Raw genomic sequence first — 16,388 nt, 5'->3', positions numbered from 1 at the left:
ATTTCAGCCCCTTTTCATCCCGCTACTCTCTTCTCGTACTCTCCATCTATCTTCGTTCGTTGAACGTAATTCAATTCTTGGAGCGGAGTGGAAGCATCAAAATATTAGCATATTGATCAGCCTACCGCTACCTGCTCTCTTAAATCCACAAGCGTGAAAAGCACTTAATGCGAGCAACCACTTTGGCCGCTGTTACAGCGAATGCAATATCCGTCGCCTGTTGCGATCCTCCATATTGTACTCGATATCTGTTGATGTTGCAAGTTTTTAAAGAAGGTGTTATGTTAACAGGCCGTGGGACCGCGCGGATGACGGAAGAAGCGATGGAATTTTAACGCGATAAAAGCGGGAAAATATCGACAAGACCGGATATTCTGTAATGTATTATCTAGTAATAAGCTGACTGATATAAGAGTCTAAGAAACTTTTATTTCAGGAGATGAAAATTAATTTTTATTTTATACATAGGACAAACAATTGTGGGACGTCAGTGTTTTTACACATAATAGTATTTTGCATAATGTTTTATACAGAAAGAATTATTGAAATCGTTTCAATTCGATTTAATTTAAATCGTATATAGCAAAAACTGAGTCTCACGACAGTTCTATTTTTAGTTTCCATTACGGCTGATTCCCTTGAGAGAATACGTAGAGTACTCATAGTAACGATGACCAATCCGTCGACACGTGGACGCGCCTAATGATCGCAGGTTTTAATGCAGGGGCAATGAGCTTTAGGAACAGTGTCCGTGTTTGTATCTTCAAACAACCCTCGTTCGGCACGTGACGGTCTGATTAAAGCGAATTTCACGCTAGAAATAATTTTTCGAGCCTATAATAGCATTCCACCTATACATAGGGTGCGTTATTCCTTACGGCGAACCTAAATATTTCCGTCGTTTTTAATGACATGAAAAAATCTCTTAGGAAGTATTTCCTCAAGATCACGTTTCCTAAGATTTCAAGCTCACACACCCTGTATTAATTTGCATTTTAAACCACTATATAATTATTTCTTTGTTTTATACTTATTAGTTACGTAAAGTAGTTAGAATTTATGTTCCAATATTATTATTTTATGTCACTCGGTAATCCTGGTAGTCGATTTCGACAGCTCACCGAACGAAACGATTTACGGTCGACCATGCATCTCGAGACTCGTGAACTCGACCTAGTCGACGAACACGAATTCCGCATCTGGCTTACAGCTGCTGCTTTATAGGTAGGAGTACAAGGGTGTCCTAGTCAGCCATCCAAGTAGTATAGAGTCAGCCTCCTAGTCAGCCAGCCAGCCAACCAAGCAGTTGATACACGAGCAGGCACTGTAACGATCCGACACCTGCTGATCGTCGAAGCACCTAACATTAACCAAGGGAAACATAAAAAGGGACTTACTCTGCAAAGGAGAACCATGCAAAGGAGTTCACAGAAACATTTTTCTTACTTTCGACGATACGGAAGTTTTAGTACAAGAAAAGCGTGGCACGGGCGTAGGTGGGTAAATATACCAGTAGGGATAAAAATCACTTAAATTTCACAATTTGTCAACATAGAATTTCTTCGTGAACTATTTAAAGGGGGAAGCCAACTTGGACACACGAAAATCATATCTGCATTCAACAATTGTTTTTTTTTTTCAAAAACAATTAACTCGATATAAGTTCAACAAAATTATGCAACTATCAATTGTACATGCGCCATCGCGTTATATTTATTATAAACATAAAATACTTAAAGTATCAATATCAGCTTGCATCTAGCGTGCGTCAGATTTAAAAGTCGTTGCGGTTGGTAGTTTCAAATCATCGGAAAATATGAAAACTCCGCTGTTAACGGGTAGACAGAAATAGCAAGGTGTTCAAGTTTGAACCATATGGAACACTAGATATTCCTCGAATTGTCTGCAAGGAGTAGTCACAGAACTTAACAATTTGAGTCCGTGGGTCTGCTTAAGGGTCTTGACTTTACCCGAGTATCCGGGTAATCCCCATGTCCTTGGCTATTGCCTACATAATCCCCATACCCGTATTACCCGCATACCCGATATGACACGGCATTAACTGTGATCGGGTAATACGGTTACTGTTCTCCCCTATAATATTATATGTAATTTTAACTCGATTACAGAATAATATTTGCGATTATTTTCTATTAGCCTACGATCAATTTACTATTATATAAAGAGTGGATTTGTTGTGATACTATTTGAAGAACACACGGAACCATATTATTTGAAATGGTTGCCATGATATCTCGAGTTCTCAATAGATTAGTTGTAACATAAGGGACTAGTTAGTTGAAATTTACTTGTAAAAGAAAATAATTGAAAAGATTAAATCGTGACACCGAGACTATAAAAGTTTTAATATGGAACTTTCTAAATAGTTTAGCAAACTGGTATGAGATTGAGTAAATTTGGTGAACTCGCCGAGATAAAAAAAATGCTGGATAGAACATCACCGTGATAACAAGCGCTAGCAAATTAGAACTGGAAATTGTGAATTGTAAGGTTCAGGATTGGCTGTGGAAATATTCTGTGACAAATATTTGTCTTTTTCCATTGAAGTAATTTTAATTTAAATTTATATATGGTTGGAGAGCTTTCTCTGTACCTTTAGATAGAAAAATATTGGATTTAAAATGGCACTTCAATATTATCTTTTCTTGCGTCGATTTGCATACTTTAATGTGCAACAGTTTTTAATACAATATCTATCAAATTTTAAATAAGCGTGGCCAGAATGTTGAACATTCTTCTCGTCGGCGCTACAATATACAGGGTGAGGCATTTAGAACAGGTCACCTAAATAATTCGTTTACTTTTAGCGAACGAAAAAAAATGTGTCGAACAAGAGTTGTTTGATTTTACTTTTAAGATTTAAACTTAAAATGCCGTCATTTTGTCAATTTTCTTTTAATTCTTTTTCTCTACTTCACACTGTAACCACATTCACAATGAATAGAAAACAATCATTATTGACATGAAAAAAATTGAGTAGAATCGGCTGCAAAACAATCATGAAAAAAAGCTTTGTTTTCAATGCTCAAAGCTCTGTTTGAATCAGTTTCCAAAATTCTTACTGTTTTTCTTTGGAGGTATGCTTCATTAAAACTTGGCGTGTCTTAAAATGGCTATATAGAGTGCACTTTTGTTCGAACTGCCATAATCATTTGGCGGTTCCGCGTATGATAGATTAGAATATAGGATTCGAGTGTTTCGCGCTGAGTACGCAATTCATCCTTCCCGTGGAAACGTACAATGCGCAAGAAGGTTCCATTATCTCGCATCGAAGCGAAGAAAGGGAATTCGTGAGCGCTCTCACCAGCCATTTTTTCGCTGAAAAGAAATCCGCGTCTGGTGTCGATCGAGTCTAACCGTGAGACTTTTTCTTTCGAACCGTCTTTCACGGCTGAGTCTTTCTCATGCCAAATTTTAGATTTATCCGTCGTTGAAAGAGGGTCAGATTTTGCTCTACTCGCAGTCAAGGCAGTCGGCCAACTGCACGCAAATCCATGCGGTTTTCCACGTGTAATCCACGAGACTTCGTCCCATGGAAGCGGAAAGAAGAGGACAGAGAGGAATTCAAGGAAGATCTCGTGCGTCGTCCACTTCCGCAATGATTCGTTCGTTCGATGTATCTTGGCGTCGCCAGCTCTGTCGTTCTTCTACCCAGCTACTAAAACAGTATTCTTAGGTATCCACGAATATTTCCATCCGCGACAATATCATCTCCCTCTAGCGTCGCCTTTGTACCCTGTCTTCTTCCATTTCATCCCCCGTTATGCACCATATGCCGTCCTCGAAGACCAACGTGGGAGGAATATACGAAACTGTCTTGATATTTCCGCGGTCGATTTTTACCAGGAGAATGGTCTCCAAGCATCGAACGTGGGCTCGTTTTCAGCCAAAACAATATCATTTCATCCTCTCTACGAGGTTTTCCATTCTCTCTCGGGTCACTTCCTCGGTCACGACAGGTAGCGGGCCTGGGTTTCGCGTCGCAACCCGTAGGTGGACTACACCGACAGCCATTCGGTCCTCTGGGTCTCGGCTATACCAGAACCTATACGACTGGGCGGCAGAAACACCACTACTAGCTGCAACACTAGCGCTGCCAGCCATACCCCTCCGTCTCCATCAAGTTTAACTTGGCGCAGCGAATTTCCAAGTACCGTTTTACGAGTTTTCGTTGCCACTGGGAATAGACGGGTCAGTCGTTACGCCGCTCGGTAAATGTTGTTCCCGAAGTGACTACTGCATCTATACAGTACGCTCAGTCGTTTCTATGGAGCGAACCGGATAATCAATTTTGCAGCGAGATTACAATTCGTTTGCGACGCTCCACGAAACGAAACGGTCTATCGTTAATTAGTTACAAATTGCTTTTATTTTTTCACTGTGACCATACCTCCGACAGATTTGTTGGAATTGATTATGAGTGAACTCTTCACAGTATAACAAAAAGCTTTTAGAAGGAAATAAAAGCTAAACCATAGACCTAAAAAAAAAGTAATCTTTATGAATTAAAATATGGTTTATTAATTTCAATACACTTTGGTATCGTAAAATAAATGTATTTGCATCTTTCCCAAAGAATAAGAATTTTATTGATCACGTATTTAGGTCAGTTACGAGATTCATCTTCGAGGTTGATGTTTTCCAATCAAAACTTTTCAAACCAACCATATCCCAATCGTTTTATTAATATTACGAGCAGTCGTCACTGCGTTGTATTCCAATTTAAATGTGCACGAGAAAAATATATACTCTAATTTAATTTCTATCGATTGTACAATTTGCTCGGCAATTATTCTTACTAAAGCAATTAACGAAATACGTCTCTCTTCCTTTTTAGCTATATTTAATATTTACACAAGTGTAAATTCCCCAAGTGTCGATTAACGAGCAATGCTTTTTGATAGAGCCACGAAAAGAAAACTTTCTAATATTTTTAAATATATACTTCGCAAGATTAACGCACAATAAATTATTAAACACGTGCAAATATTGAAAATACGTATAATGGACGCAGTTAGAAAAGGCGGAAACAGCGAATTTGTCGGATTGTCTGTTTTTCTTCTCGAGGACAACGTGCTGATCAGATTCGTTCTTCAGTTATCGACGTGTCACTGTCAACATACTCGAGGACGAAACTCAGGGCGAGTTCCTCACCCCAGCCGTTCATGTGTGAGATAAGTTGCCAACTTTGGATAAGTTTTCCTTCCCTGTGAAATTGTTACAAATTCTACCCCACACGCTTATTTCCGATTGTCGTCATTTATTTCGCGTTTAATAAAAATCCCACACGAAGAGAAGGGTCCAGAATTAGTAACAATTTTAAAGAGAGAGGAAACTTAATACTTTGATAAAATAAATTATTTAAAAAAATAATTGGAATAGAATGCGATATCGTGAGTACAAGAGGATTAAACAATTTCTGGCATACCATATGAAATATTTTCCTTAGCACTACGGTTATTGACAATCAGTTGTGCCTATAGTTTAAGCGGACTTAGCCACGATATTTTTAGATATTATCGTGATAATACGTATGCAAGGTCGCTTTATCTCTTTGACTACCTAATCAATGAAATTGTTTTTACGTATTTATCAGACACTAGCGTAATTCATCGCATGTTGTATGGATGGTGTGCAAGCTGCTTCGAAATATCTGAATCAATAACAGTGCGGTAAAATGTGACTGCCCGCTCAATCATTTATTTCCAAGTGGCTGGAACATCCTTGGAAAACTTGTTCGACTTGGGCTCCGACAAATTCCAAATGCGCGTACGAATAGTGCGTAATAATGCTTTATTAGAAAAGAAGAAGAAAAAAAAATATACATGTCGAATTGAGTAACCTCCTCATTTTCGAAGTCGGTTAAAAAATGTAGCTATTTACCCTTAATCGCAATTACTCATTGAGTGTTATTAATATTTTATAACTAAAAATGAGTTAATGGATCTCTTTATTGCAGTTTGTTGTCGATTATAAATATACGTAAAATTTATCACATAATTTAAAACTGCTCGGAAATCGTCCCTACAGTTGTAAAGACCATACGATATATACATAAATTAAACCATCTGAAAGAATATCTTTTAAATTTCCTTTGCATTTCAAACTACACAAATTTTATTACATACGTGAACCAAGTTGGAAATATGATAATCTAAATTAACTTTCTCGGCGGAATACGTCGCGTTAAGTATGATCAAATCCTCGTATTCAATTACATTCGTTCCTAAAATTGGACTTTTACGAACGACAGAACTTAAAACAAAATCATTAAGATTATGGTTACTAAAGGGAAACATACATAATTATATTTTTCTCTCGCAACTCTGCCTCTAATGAGATATTTATATTTCGAGGCAGATGTATTTCGCATTGAGACGTCCAACTCTGCCCGTTTATTTTAATATGAGTCATTTACGAAGATCTCCATTGCTATACCTGCCCTTTCGATAATATTTTAAACCAGGAAACAAATATGAACAAATTAATGTTTCCCAAATGGTAAAGATAAACATTTAAACAAATACTAAAGTATTTGAAATTATTGTCGTTTTTGTTTTGATTACAATGTTTTAACAGATAATACAGTAGAATAGTATATAAATAACTAGGAAATTATGAATGAATTCAGATTTCTTCTAGAATAAAGAAAAATAAAAAAAATAAATAAATATACATGTCGAATTGAGTAACCTCCTCCTTTTCGAAGTCGGTTAAAAATACTGACGATCCAACATAAATCAGATCATCGAAGTATAGTATTTTCTAGAAGGGGCTTTAGGATTGAATTTTGTAATAACAAAATCCGCCTATTAATGGAGTCGATTAATTGTAGTCTTTCATTCAAAAGTAGACAATCGGATATCTTCTATACCATTTGAGTTTGATTAAAAAACAAAATCCTTGAGCCCTTTTAACAAAAACGGGTCAATTTTCTAATTTTGAAAAGCCTCGGACGAGCTCAAAATTTTCGCAAAGACCGGAAGAATTCGCAGCGTTTAATTTGCACGGTAACTAACTGGCGCGGATCGAAAATAGTAGCCCATTCGAAGCTTCAATTTGATCCAGCTCCGCGCTCGCGCTCTGTACCAATTAATAACAGCAATTGTCCATAGAATTAACAACGCTAACAGTTGTTACAATACAATATCGGAGCCGGACCCGCGATCAGCACTCAATATTGAACGTTACTGTAAACTGGCTGACGCGGTAATTAATTTATAATCAAATTTAAATGGATCCGCGAACAGCGGTAACGAACGAGCTCGTTCGAAACGAAGAGTCGTGTCGATAAATCTACCACACACAGGGAGGGGACAGTCTATGCGAGAGATCGAAACAAGCCGCAATCAGGTGGAAGGCGCGGAAAACGCGAAAACTTAATAGGCGCTGCATAAAGTGGCCTCGAAGCAGCCCGTTGGCAAGAGGCCGGCGACGGGTGGGTGGTGGCAGTGGAAGGGTGAATATAGAAAGACGGGCTGGTAACCACCCCTGCAAGGTACCTACGTGGCATTCAGCGGCGCGAATGGTGGTGGCGCGGGCTGGCGCGCCAACTAAAATTGAATCTGCGGACGAAACTTCGGTAACCTCGTCAGGAAACCGAAGCTAAAGCCATCCATCGCCTCCGCTTTCGTCGTCGGCCTCTTTCCTGTCGGCGTAGCCATTGTCGACTTCTGTTCTATTTTGGAAAATTGCTGGCTCTTTCGTCCGTCCGTGGGTTTCGCAATCGTGTCCTTTTTCCTGGCTCATTTTCGACCTGGTTAGACCCCTGGTCGTGTCGCATTAACCCTTTGCGCCTCGAAGAACACTTTTACGACTCCGCCGGCGCATATATGGCGACATAATATAAATCGTTTGCGTACGACCTGGAGCTGGCGAGACCCTTTATGCTCCAGCTGGCATTACCACAGTACAGTGGAACCTCGATTAACCGGGGTTCGATTATACGCGGCCTCAATCAACCGGGGTCCTAATTATCCATGACTAGGATCATACACGGTATAATGAATTTCTCGCTTTCTGAAGCAGTGTGAAAATTGTTATCAAATATACAGAATGACCTAGTCGTCACAAGATTGCGGACCTTGATGCAAAATAAAACTTTCTTAAGTATCATTGATAAAATAACATATATAAATAACTTATACATTCATACATAAATAATACTTTTGATTAATAACAATTAAAATTTTTGCTCCATTTTTGCACACGATATATTGATAATTATATTATAGTACACTATGTAATATTATTTTAAATATAACGGTTTTTACTTCTAACAATAATCTTTATTTGCGGTTACTATATTCATGTTTGAATTTCCAGTTAGAGGAAACGAACAAACTCGCGGACGATCCCAGTAAGTAAGTGGGTTTTACGAGTTTCGTTCCAGGAACGAGTGAAATGACCGTATAATAGATGAAACTCTCTTGGTTATTGATTTCGTTGCAGACTTCAAGAACCATAGTCAGTGGTACATCGGTCGGAATTGTTAATATCTTAAACGGCTTTCAATAATGTGTAAGTTGAATTCAATTATAAATGCATTTTAATAAATTACGCGGCGACATTGTACATTATAGCAGATTTCAATTTAGCTTGTAATTAACGTTGCTGTTCATTTCGTTTGTCGTTGTACAATTTTGACTTGAATATTTCACGCTTACCAATTTTAATTATTTTCTCTTAAACGCAGGTCCTACCTTCAAAGGGTAGCATCTACGATTTATTCGAAAGAAAGACTTTAATTCTACGTTTATAACGTAGATTTTCAGTGAGAAATTGCGAAACGTAGTAACGCCACTTTTCCTTCTACTTTGATTTCTCGCTGGTCTCTGTGACATTTTGAGTTCAGAACACACCGACGCACTCAAACAACGAAAGAGCTCACGACCTCCCTTCTCTCAATTCAATTATGTGGATTACTACGTTCTTGAATTGCATTTAAACGAATTTCGCGTTCTAACGGCCGTTTCGTCGCTATTATAGTATATTGAACAAGCAAACAGTTTACGAGCACTTACTCTAGGTACGTCGTGTCTGGGATGCGCGGGAATACCCACTTGCGAATATCGAAAGGGTTTGGAAAAACCACCTGAATGTTGCGCAAAACGCGCCGGTGCATCGATATTACCTCCGATCACGCGAAAGAAGTTTCGGTTTTACATAAAGATCTTGTAAACACATGTAGGTGTTCCGATGTTTATACGAAAAGAACTTTTTAAATGCACAAAGCCCTTTTTGGAAAAGCTTTTACCATTTCAAAAATCACGGGAACCTTTTAATTATCATTTTGCTAACACATTGTGTACTTCACTTTCTCTAATACCAAACAAACAAGCCTCGTCAGCCGGCCGTAGTTTAGCACCAAAGGTATCATCGCTCCCCCAAACGAGTTTGCCCGCGAAACAAGGAACCTTGGCACTTTCGTTAAAGCGAGAATTCCTGTTCTTCGGGTCAGTCAGCGTATCTGATACATCGCGTGCGTCGCGGAGATACGTACTGGAAACGCTCAAGCGTTAGGTGCCGCAAAAGAGAAAAAAAAAAGGGGGTCGGAAAAGGAGGAAGTTGTAAGCTCGCGTTTCGACGGTTTCGGTCCGTGGCTTGGGCCAGTATTTAATCCTTAAGTAATTAACGGGATTGATTCACGCTGGAGTCCGATACGGGGCCAAATGCCGTGATGTCTGGTGGTCTTCGATAAATTCCATGCATCCACTTGCCTACGTAGCTAACGTGCATGCCACGCAGGTAGTATACGTGGCGAAGTGGCACGATGCCGGGACTTGCGCCCTTGTTACGCTCCCACGACACGTACACTTGCGATGTAACGGTAACTACAGTTAGTACGTGCTAAGTGTGCACGGCTAGGGATTGCCCTATTGGCAGCTCTGCGTATTCCGCGCTCTGGATTACACATACGTGGATAAACACGCCTTCGTACACTGTCGCGCGATGCATTATGGTGACTTTCTTCCCCCGCAACGAGCGTATCGCGCGCTAGCCTTCCTTCGCGACCACGGATCATCAATCCATCATCTAAATTCAGCGGTTCCGCTCTGTTTACATTCGCGACTAATATACAGCGTTTCCCAAACGGTGCTTCAAGATTTTGTTTTTTAATCAAGAAAATACACACGTGGCGTAGAACATGCAGTACTGTACAAATGACAGCATGTCCAGTTTGGGACATACTTCAATGAAACTATAGTTTCATATATGTTCATAAAATAAATATGATGTACATTTGTCATTGCGCTTTATATAATATATAATATATATAATAAATAATATTTTAAGTTTCTTCATTTTAAAGACATTCGCTTTAACTATGAAACATATGCACGTCCAATGTGTCTGTCAGAGTGACCTCACTTTTTAAGGTATAAAGTTCAACTATGAATAACGTATGACAAATGATATAATTCTAAGGTGTGCTTAAATACCTAGCTTTATAGAATTGATCAAAATATTGATATTCGAATGAAAATTTAGATTTTTTTTAAATGTAGAGGTACTTTCAAAAAGTTATATAATATATTTCCAATTTACTTATTAAGGCCATTTGTCGCTTATTTGTAGAATCAGTACAAAATTCAAATTCATTTCGAGTAAGTGATATTCTGAATCACGGAGCCAGCTCCATTGAAGGTAAAAGACAACAAACGATATACGTAACTGCTTTCTGAAACTTTAAAGGTAAACAGGTGGAATTTGATTACCTTCGATGTAATTAGGACATAGGAGTTATGTACATTATCTATACAGTATGAGCAGTAGTGAATATAAACAGTATTGACAGCAGTCAATAAAAACATTGAAGAGTCAATAACACATACTTGCCCAATAGCTATTTTTGCATATTCAACTTCTGAAATTGCATACGTTGCGAAATACATTCTGGAAAGTTGGACTCCGATTTCGTTACAGCGATTTCGTATGGAACTCACACTTCTCTACCGATAGCGAAATGTCATTACCACTTCAGCGTATGATTTTGATCAAAACGATTCACTCATACCATGTTCCCAACGATCTGTATACTTATATGTGATTATCTTTCGTTTCACATAGATGCTACTCCGATTGATAAGTCATGCCATTCGCTTTGAATCGAGATTATAGAATTATTTGATACTTTAAACAATATTACATGAAATCTGTAGTTCATTTGCCGTCACTTAAAACGAACAATTTTGAAAAGTCACGGAGAAAACATTTGAAGAAAGGCAGGGTGAAGACTGAAATGATGGACGAAACGGAATGTGTTCATTCTGAATTTATGAATAGATTTATTAGCGAGTCCTCCTAGTCGTAGACGTCGAGACATGCAGAAATGTCAAGGTCCTTTTCAATTTCTCAAACGAAATGCTCAACTTTTATTTCTACAGTCTGGTTCATCGTATGCGTACAAATTGGTAGAGGATCGAAAACATGCTGAAAAAGGACCACTTTGATGACGAGTTTGTACGAAAGTTCGTATCGCTACAAACAAAAGCATCAGCTAACGTTATGATGCAAAATCAATGGGAGTGCAATTTGTAATCAGAGCTACCCTTGTAATTGTATCAGTAAAATTGCCGCCCTCGACTTACACTAATAACAACAGAATTGGAGCAGTGACTGTTAGCGGTATGTATTCTAGGGAGAAAGAAAGATCAGTCGTGGATCGAACTGATAGTTGTTTTTGATCAGATGATATAGTCAGTACACGCATGGCCGACTACTCGGCCAACTATAACACTCTGATTTTCATGAAGAAAATATTACTGATACAACTCGGATAGAACATCGACGTACATTAAACAAATATTTTTACATTGGCTGATATTTATTTGTAATGATTGAACAGTAACCTAAGTTGTGAATGGAATATCAATTTACTGCCTCTAAATTAATGGAGGTGTAAAAAAAAATGAAAGGCAATTTAAATGTTTAATTGAAAAATTACTGCGAATAATGCTTTACAGAAACTTGCTATCCCACATTCTTATTAACTCAGGATTGTTCTATCTTTTTTCTACAACACTTGGCTAGAACTAGAAATCGAAATATTCGAATACTTTCTAAATTCCTTCTCCAACAGTAGTCTAGAATTTTTGAATGCTCTTGACTGTTTGATAAGAATAGACACTCAACCGAACAACCCCATGTACAGCTGCAGCATGCCCCTAACAACGATCTCAATGTAATCCAGGTAGAGTCGGTACGTGCTAAGTACGCGCAGTTAACAATTTCTTATCGCGATGTAGCCACTCCATGCTTCGTACTCTTGAGAACAGAAAACTACGTGTTCCAACGAAATCATTTTTTTTCACAATGAGTCATTGAACGTTTCACCGTGGTTGATGGGGTCGGCGGAGAAGCATGTCTCGATAGAGGCCACATATACGGCAGAACGTGATACCGTTGTGACGCGATACGCAAGTCTGAAACATGGTGTACGAGATTTCGCTCGAACGAAGAATGATTCTGGCAGGAACGTCGTTCGAATGGCGACTACAAAGTCTTGGACACACGCCAAGTTTTTCCATGACTTTGTTAGGCCCCACGGCCGAGGTTATAAATTTTTAATTGGACTGCAACGTTTCACCGGAGCTCTCGGTAAATATTTATTATCCGACAATTACCGCGGGGCAATTATTCGCTCCAAATGAGCGGTCGCAAACGCTAATCGAGAAAAGTTGACATCGGAAACGGGAAGAATTAATACCTGGCGATCAACGATATTACTTCGGCAAGCACCTCCGAGAGCCAGGACGTATATTCCAATTTCGATACGGGTCACATACAGATCAGCTGCCCTTGCTCCCCCTCCTTCGCACTCTACAAGGAGTTAGCACTTCTTTTATGGGCGTTGAAATTGAAACACCAAATTGCGGTAGTTTCGCGGCGACAGTATCGGAATGATATGTTGGAAATAAAATGGAATAAAAATTGCTGAAGAAGCTGCTTTCGCGCAACGTTTCGTCGTGGCGAGGAAAAGGACAACGTAACAAGATAAATAAATACGTTTAGAGATCGCGGGGTTTATTCGGTAAGTTGCTTCCTCGCGGCATCGTGTCGACAGAATCTCTCGTGACATAGCAAACGTGACGTCTGTAGAAGCAGACTGCAAAATTGTTTCGACAACTCTGTTTACGCGATGGAAGCGCGCGCCGTACGGCGAGTAAATACATCAGAAATGCACAACCGGATAGGATTATCGAAACTTTTATGTAAAATAAACATTAACATTTTTCTTCACCGACTGGCCACTGCCAACGCAATGTTCAACCCGACGAATCGAATTTCCAACTATCGTTGTCGGATCAATAGCGTCGAAACGATATTCGACGTGCGGCTCTTTCCCCGCGAAAATAATAATTTGATCGATGGACATAAACCGGTTTAAAACAACGTAAACCGAGCAAGGATACCGGCAGCGCGTCGCGTTCTAATTGGGTACATAACTTCACCGATGTGTGCAGTAATCCTCGGTTAAGTAGCTACCGAATCGGGTCCGTTCGCGAGCGCTCAACCGGGGAGGGTAACGTTTTTATTCCAGGAATCAACCCTTCTCATTTCGGTCTAAGGCTGAACCTCCAGGAGATGGAGTAAGGTACAGCGAGAGCGAGCGAGATGAAATCACGAATGGAAATTAAAAATTTCGTACGTTTCATCGTATCTTCTTTAAAGCATTGCTCACGGAATCCTGAGGATCCTCCGATAAACGTGAGTCCCAACTTGATCTCGTTACAATAACTTTAAATTTCGTCCAACTTATTTTTACATATTGGTAATTCATACTCGAAAGCAGTCCTAGTCGTGTTCGTACTCAATTTAATCGAGGAATCTACGACGGTTCACTGATAACAATTGTACAACGAAAACTTGGAAAATTCAAATTTTCATTAGCGTACGAAATTCGATTCTGCGCGCGTCCCTTATTGCATTTGGCTGCCGGCCTTCGACTGCACGTGGCGAAGGGTTGCTCGCGTCGAGTAAACAAAAAATGCGGCCCTTTTAAGGTGGTAGCAATTTATCCGAGAATTGATAAGATATTTGAGGCTTACACGGCTCGTTTCTTCACGGTTGATGCCAAGCGAGGCTTGCGAGTGTAAGCCGTGACCTATAGGTGAGATACTCCTTTGTTTCGCCAACATTATAACCAGCTTCTTTAGGGGTCAAATGACACACCAATAAAACGATAAACGATTAGGATTAATGTATCGTCGACCGGTCAACGAGAGCAATGGGGCATACTCGGAAACACAATACACGGGTTAAATTTATCTTAGAGCCGAGCTCGAATGATAGTGTAAAGCCATAAATCTGTAGCGTAAAGCGGTACCTGATTTGTTGGCGGCAGTTGCCGTGTGGGTGAGCGTAGCTGCTGCGGTCAGCTTAGGCGGTTCTATCTTCTGCGGCACGCTGTGCGCCGGTATAGGGCCTGGATTCGTCATGGTAGTCATAGTTGTGGGCATCATCAAGGTCGACATGGTCAGCATCTTCTCGGCGTTCCTGCGTCGCCGTGGCGAACTTTTCCCTCGACGATACGTCACGTAACTTGGAAAGGATTACTCCTCCGTGGCACAGAAAGAATTTTCCACGACGTTACACTGCCGGCTGTCCACGGTTAATCGAGGTAGAAAAAAAAAGCGCTGGACAGGCGAGAGGCGGTCGCGTGATTGAAAACGTCCGAGGGGTTGCGCGCTTAGATCGATGGTATGACAGCGATCGCAGCTGCCGTGGATAAATCGCTGACGTTAACGTCCCGTGAGCGTGGCATCACTCGGATCAGTAATACTTTCGACTAACTGGCAGCCTGTCGTCTAACGTCGATGAGATCGGCGAGTCACTGCATATTATCGTTTGCGATTTCTCTATCCAGCGACGTCACAATGATCGCGGTAACTCTTCTCCCTCGCGACATTACTTTACATCGTCTCGCGACCGTCCTTACGCGTACCGATACCTCTTGACATTTGTTTCTTTCGAGGATTTCCGTTCACTTCCCTCGAGTTTGCTTTGCATGCGTAACTTTCTCGCAACGTTTCAACGTTTCGCCCTCTGCTTTCCGACAATACCAACGTCGCAAAATTATCGTCGAGTTCACCCAAGAAGATACAAAATCTTGCCACGATTTCCTGTGATCTCTCACGCGATCCCTGGTTACGGATCAACTCGATTCACCGAAGCGCGACGCACCGTTTCCAAAACGATTACACGTGACCTCGCTCCCCTCTCGAATTCGTTAACAAACCACCAACCGAAACTCTTCCCTCGCTGGATCCTATCCGTCACTCACAAAAGTTGTCGCTTTACTTTCCCGTAAACCTCTTTCCTTTTTCACAATTGCACTTTCCAGGCTCTCGGTAAAATATTCCCTACCTCTGCGTCAGTTTTCCAAGTGTCAACACGTATACGCAGAGTGTGCGAACGCACGCGGCTCTGCGTGCGGCGCGTCTAGACGGAGTGACACAGCGACGCGCGTCGCGACGACTGATATCGTTGACACTCAACTGGTTTGCGACAGGAAAACGTCATCGAGTAGAACGGCTCGGTATCTCGACGTGCTAAAGCACAGGTGTTTGCGTTGCGAGGGGGGGAGGGAGAAAGTTGACAGGAACGGCAACGACGACGGGAACGTTGACGACGAATAGAACGACGGCGACGACGTTCTCTACGCTCTCCACGCTGCGCGCGTTACGTCACGTCCGGCCGAGCGTAGAGTCGGAACTCGTCTGGCGGGGAGAGCGCGAAGGGACGCCTGCCTTTGCCTGCCTGCCAGCCTGCCAGCCCTGGACGCCCGCCGTCGCGACGCCCAGAGGCGCCGGCGTTCCCGAGCGTCCGCGAAATCGCACGAGTTAAGACGCGAGCCAGTAGTCGCTCGCTCGCCGCCAAGCCGAAAGGGTTGTTCGATGCGGCGGCCTATGCACCAGTGCGCACGTATTGTCGTAATATTTACGAACCCTTATTACATTTATTTATTCATCCTTTTCGTTTTTAAAGGAATACATAATTCGTCGAAAGTAAAATTTAGTTTTCAGTAATCTCGCGTTCGGGTTATCGTCGATATATTCTTGTATAACGCGCGACATCGATCTATGAACGTTAACAAAATTTACGTATTTAAATATTGAAGTTGTGTTGTCATGTTTATTAATTTGGAAATATTGTTTCCAGTGCTTCGTCTCTGCAAACCTTTTGTAATGCATCAGTTGTATCTTCGGAATACGTATAAAATTGTTTACCAACTGTTAATCAAATATTAAGGGAATGGCATGGTTATATATTGTTGATGTATACTGGCTTGTAATAGTTACGAAAACTATATTAGCAGAACTGGTTATTATAGGCCACGTAGCCACGTGCTGTTTACGCTAATT

The 16,388-nt window shown here is 40.6% G+C and overlaps 1 protein-coding gene across 5 annotated transcripts in view; it reads right to left on the bottom strand.

Moving 5' to 3' along the window:
- LOC128890579 (nucleolysin TIAR) overlaps nt 1–16,388 on the bottom strand; it is a 501,564-nt gene that overhangs the window by 193,787 nt on the left and 291,389 nt on the right. Inside the window, exon 1 of one of the 5 annotated variants that reach the window (XM_054149224.1) lies at nt 14,351–15,739. The exons of the other annotated variants lie outside the window; for them this stretch is intronic. Within the exon in view, the coding sequence (XP_054005199.1) occupies nt 14,351–14,507 (157 nt within the window). The 5' untranslated portion in view covers nt 14,508–15,739. Of the gene's footprint in view, nt 1–14,350; nt 15,740–16,388 lie in introns of those variants that run through there. 5 annotated transcript variants of the gene reach the window in all.

The sequence above is a fragment of the Hylaeus anthracinus genome, unplaced genomic scaffold (genome assembly GCF_026225885.1).
Source record: "Hylaeus anthracinus isolate JK02 unplaced genomic scaffold, UHH_iyHylAnth1.0_haploid 12001, whole genome shotgun sequence".
NCBI lineage: Eukaryota > Metazoa > Arthropoda > Insecta > Hymenoptera > Colletidae > Hylaeus > Hylaeus anthracinus.
The sequence above is the reverse complement of the archived record's forward strand: the minus strand, read 5'-3'. Positions and strand labels throughout refer to the sequence as shown.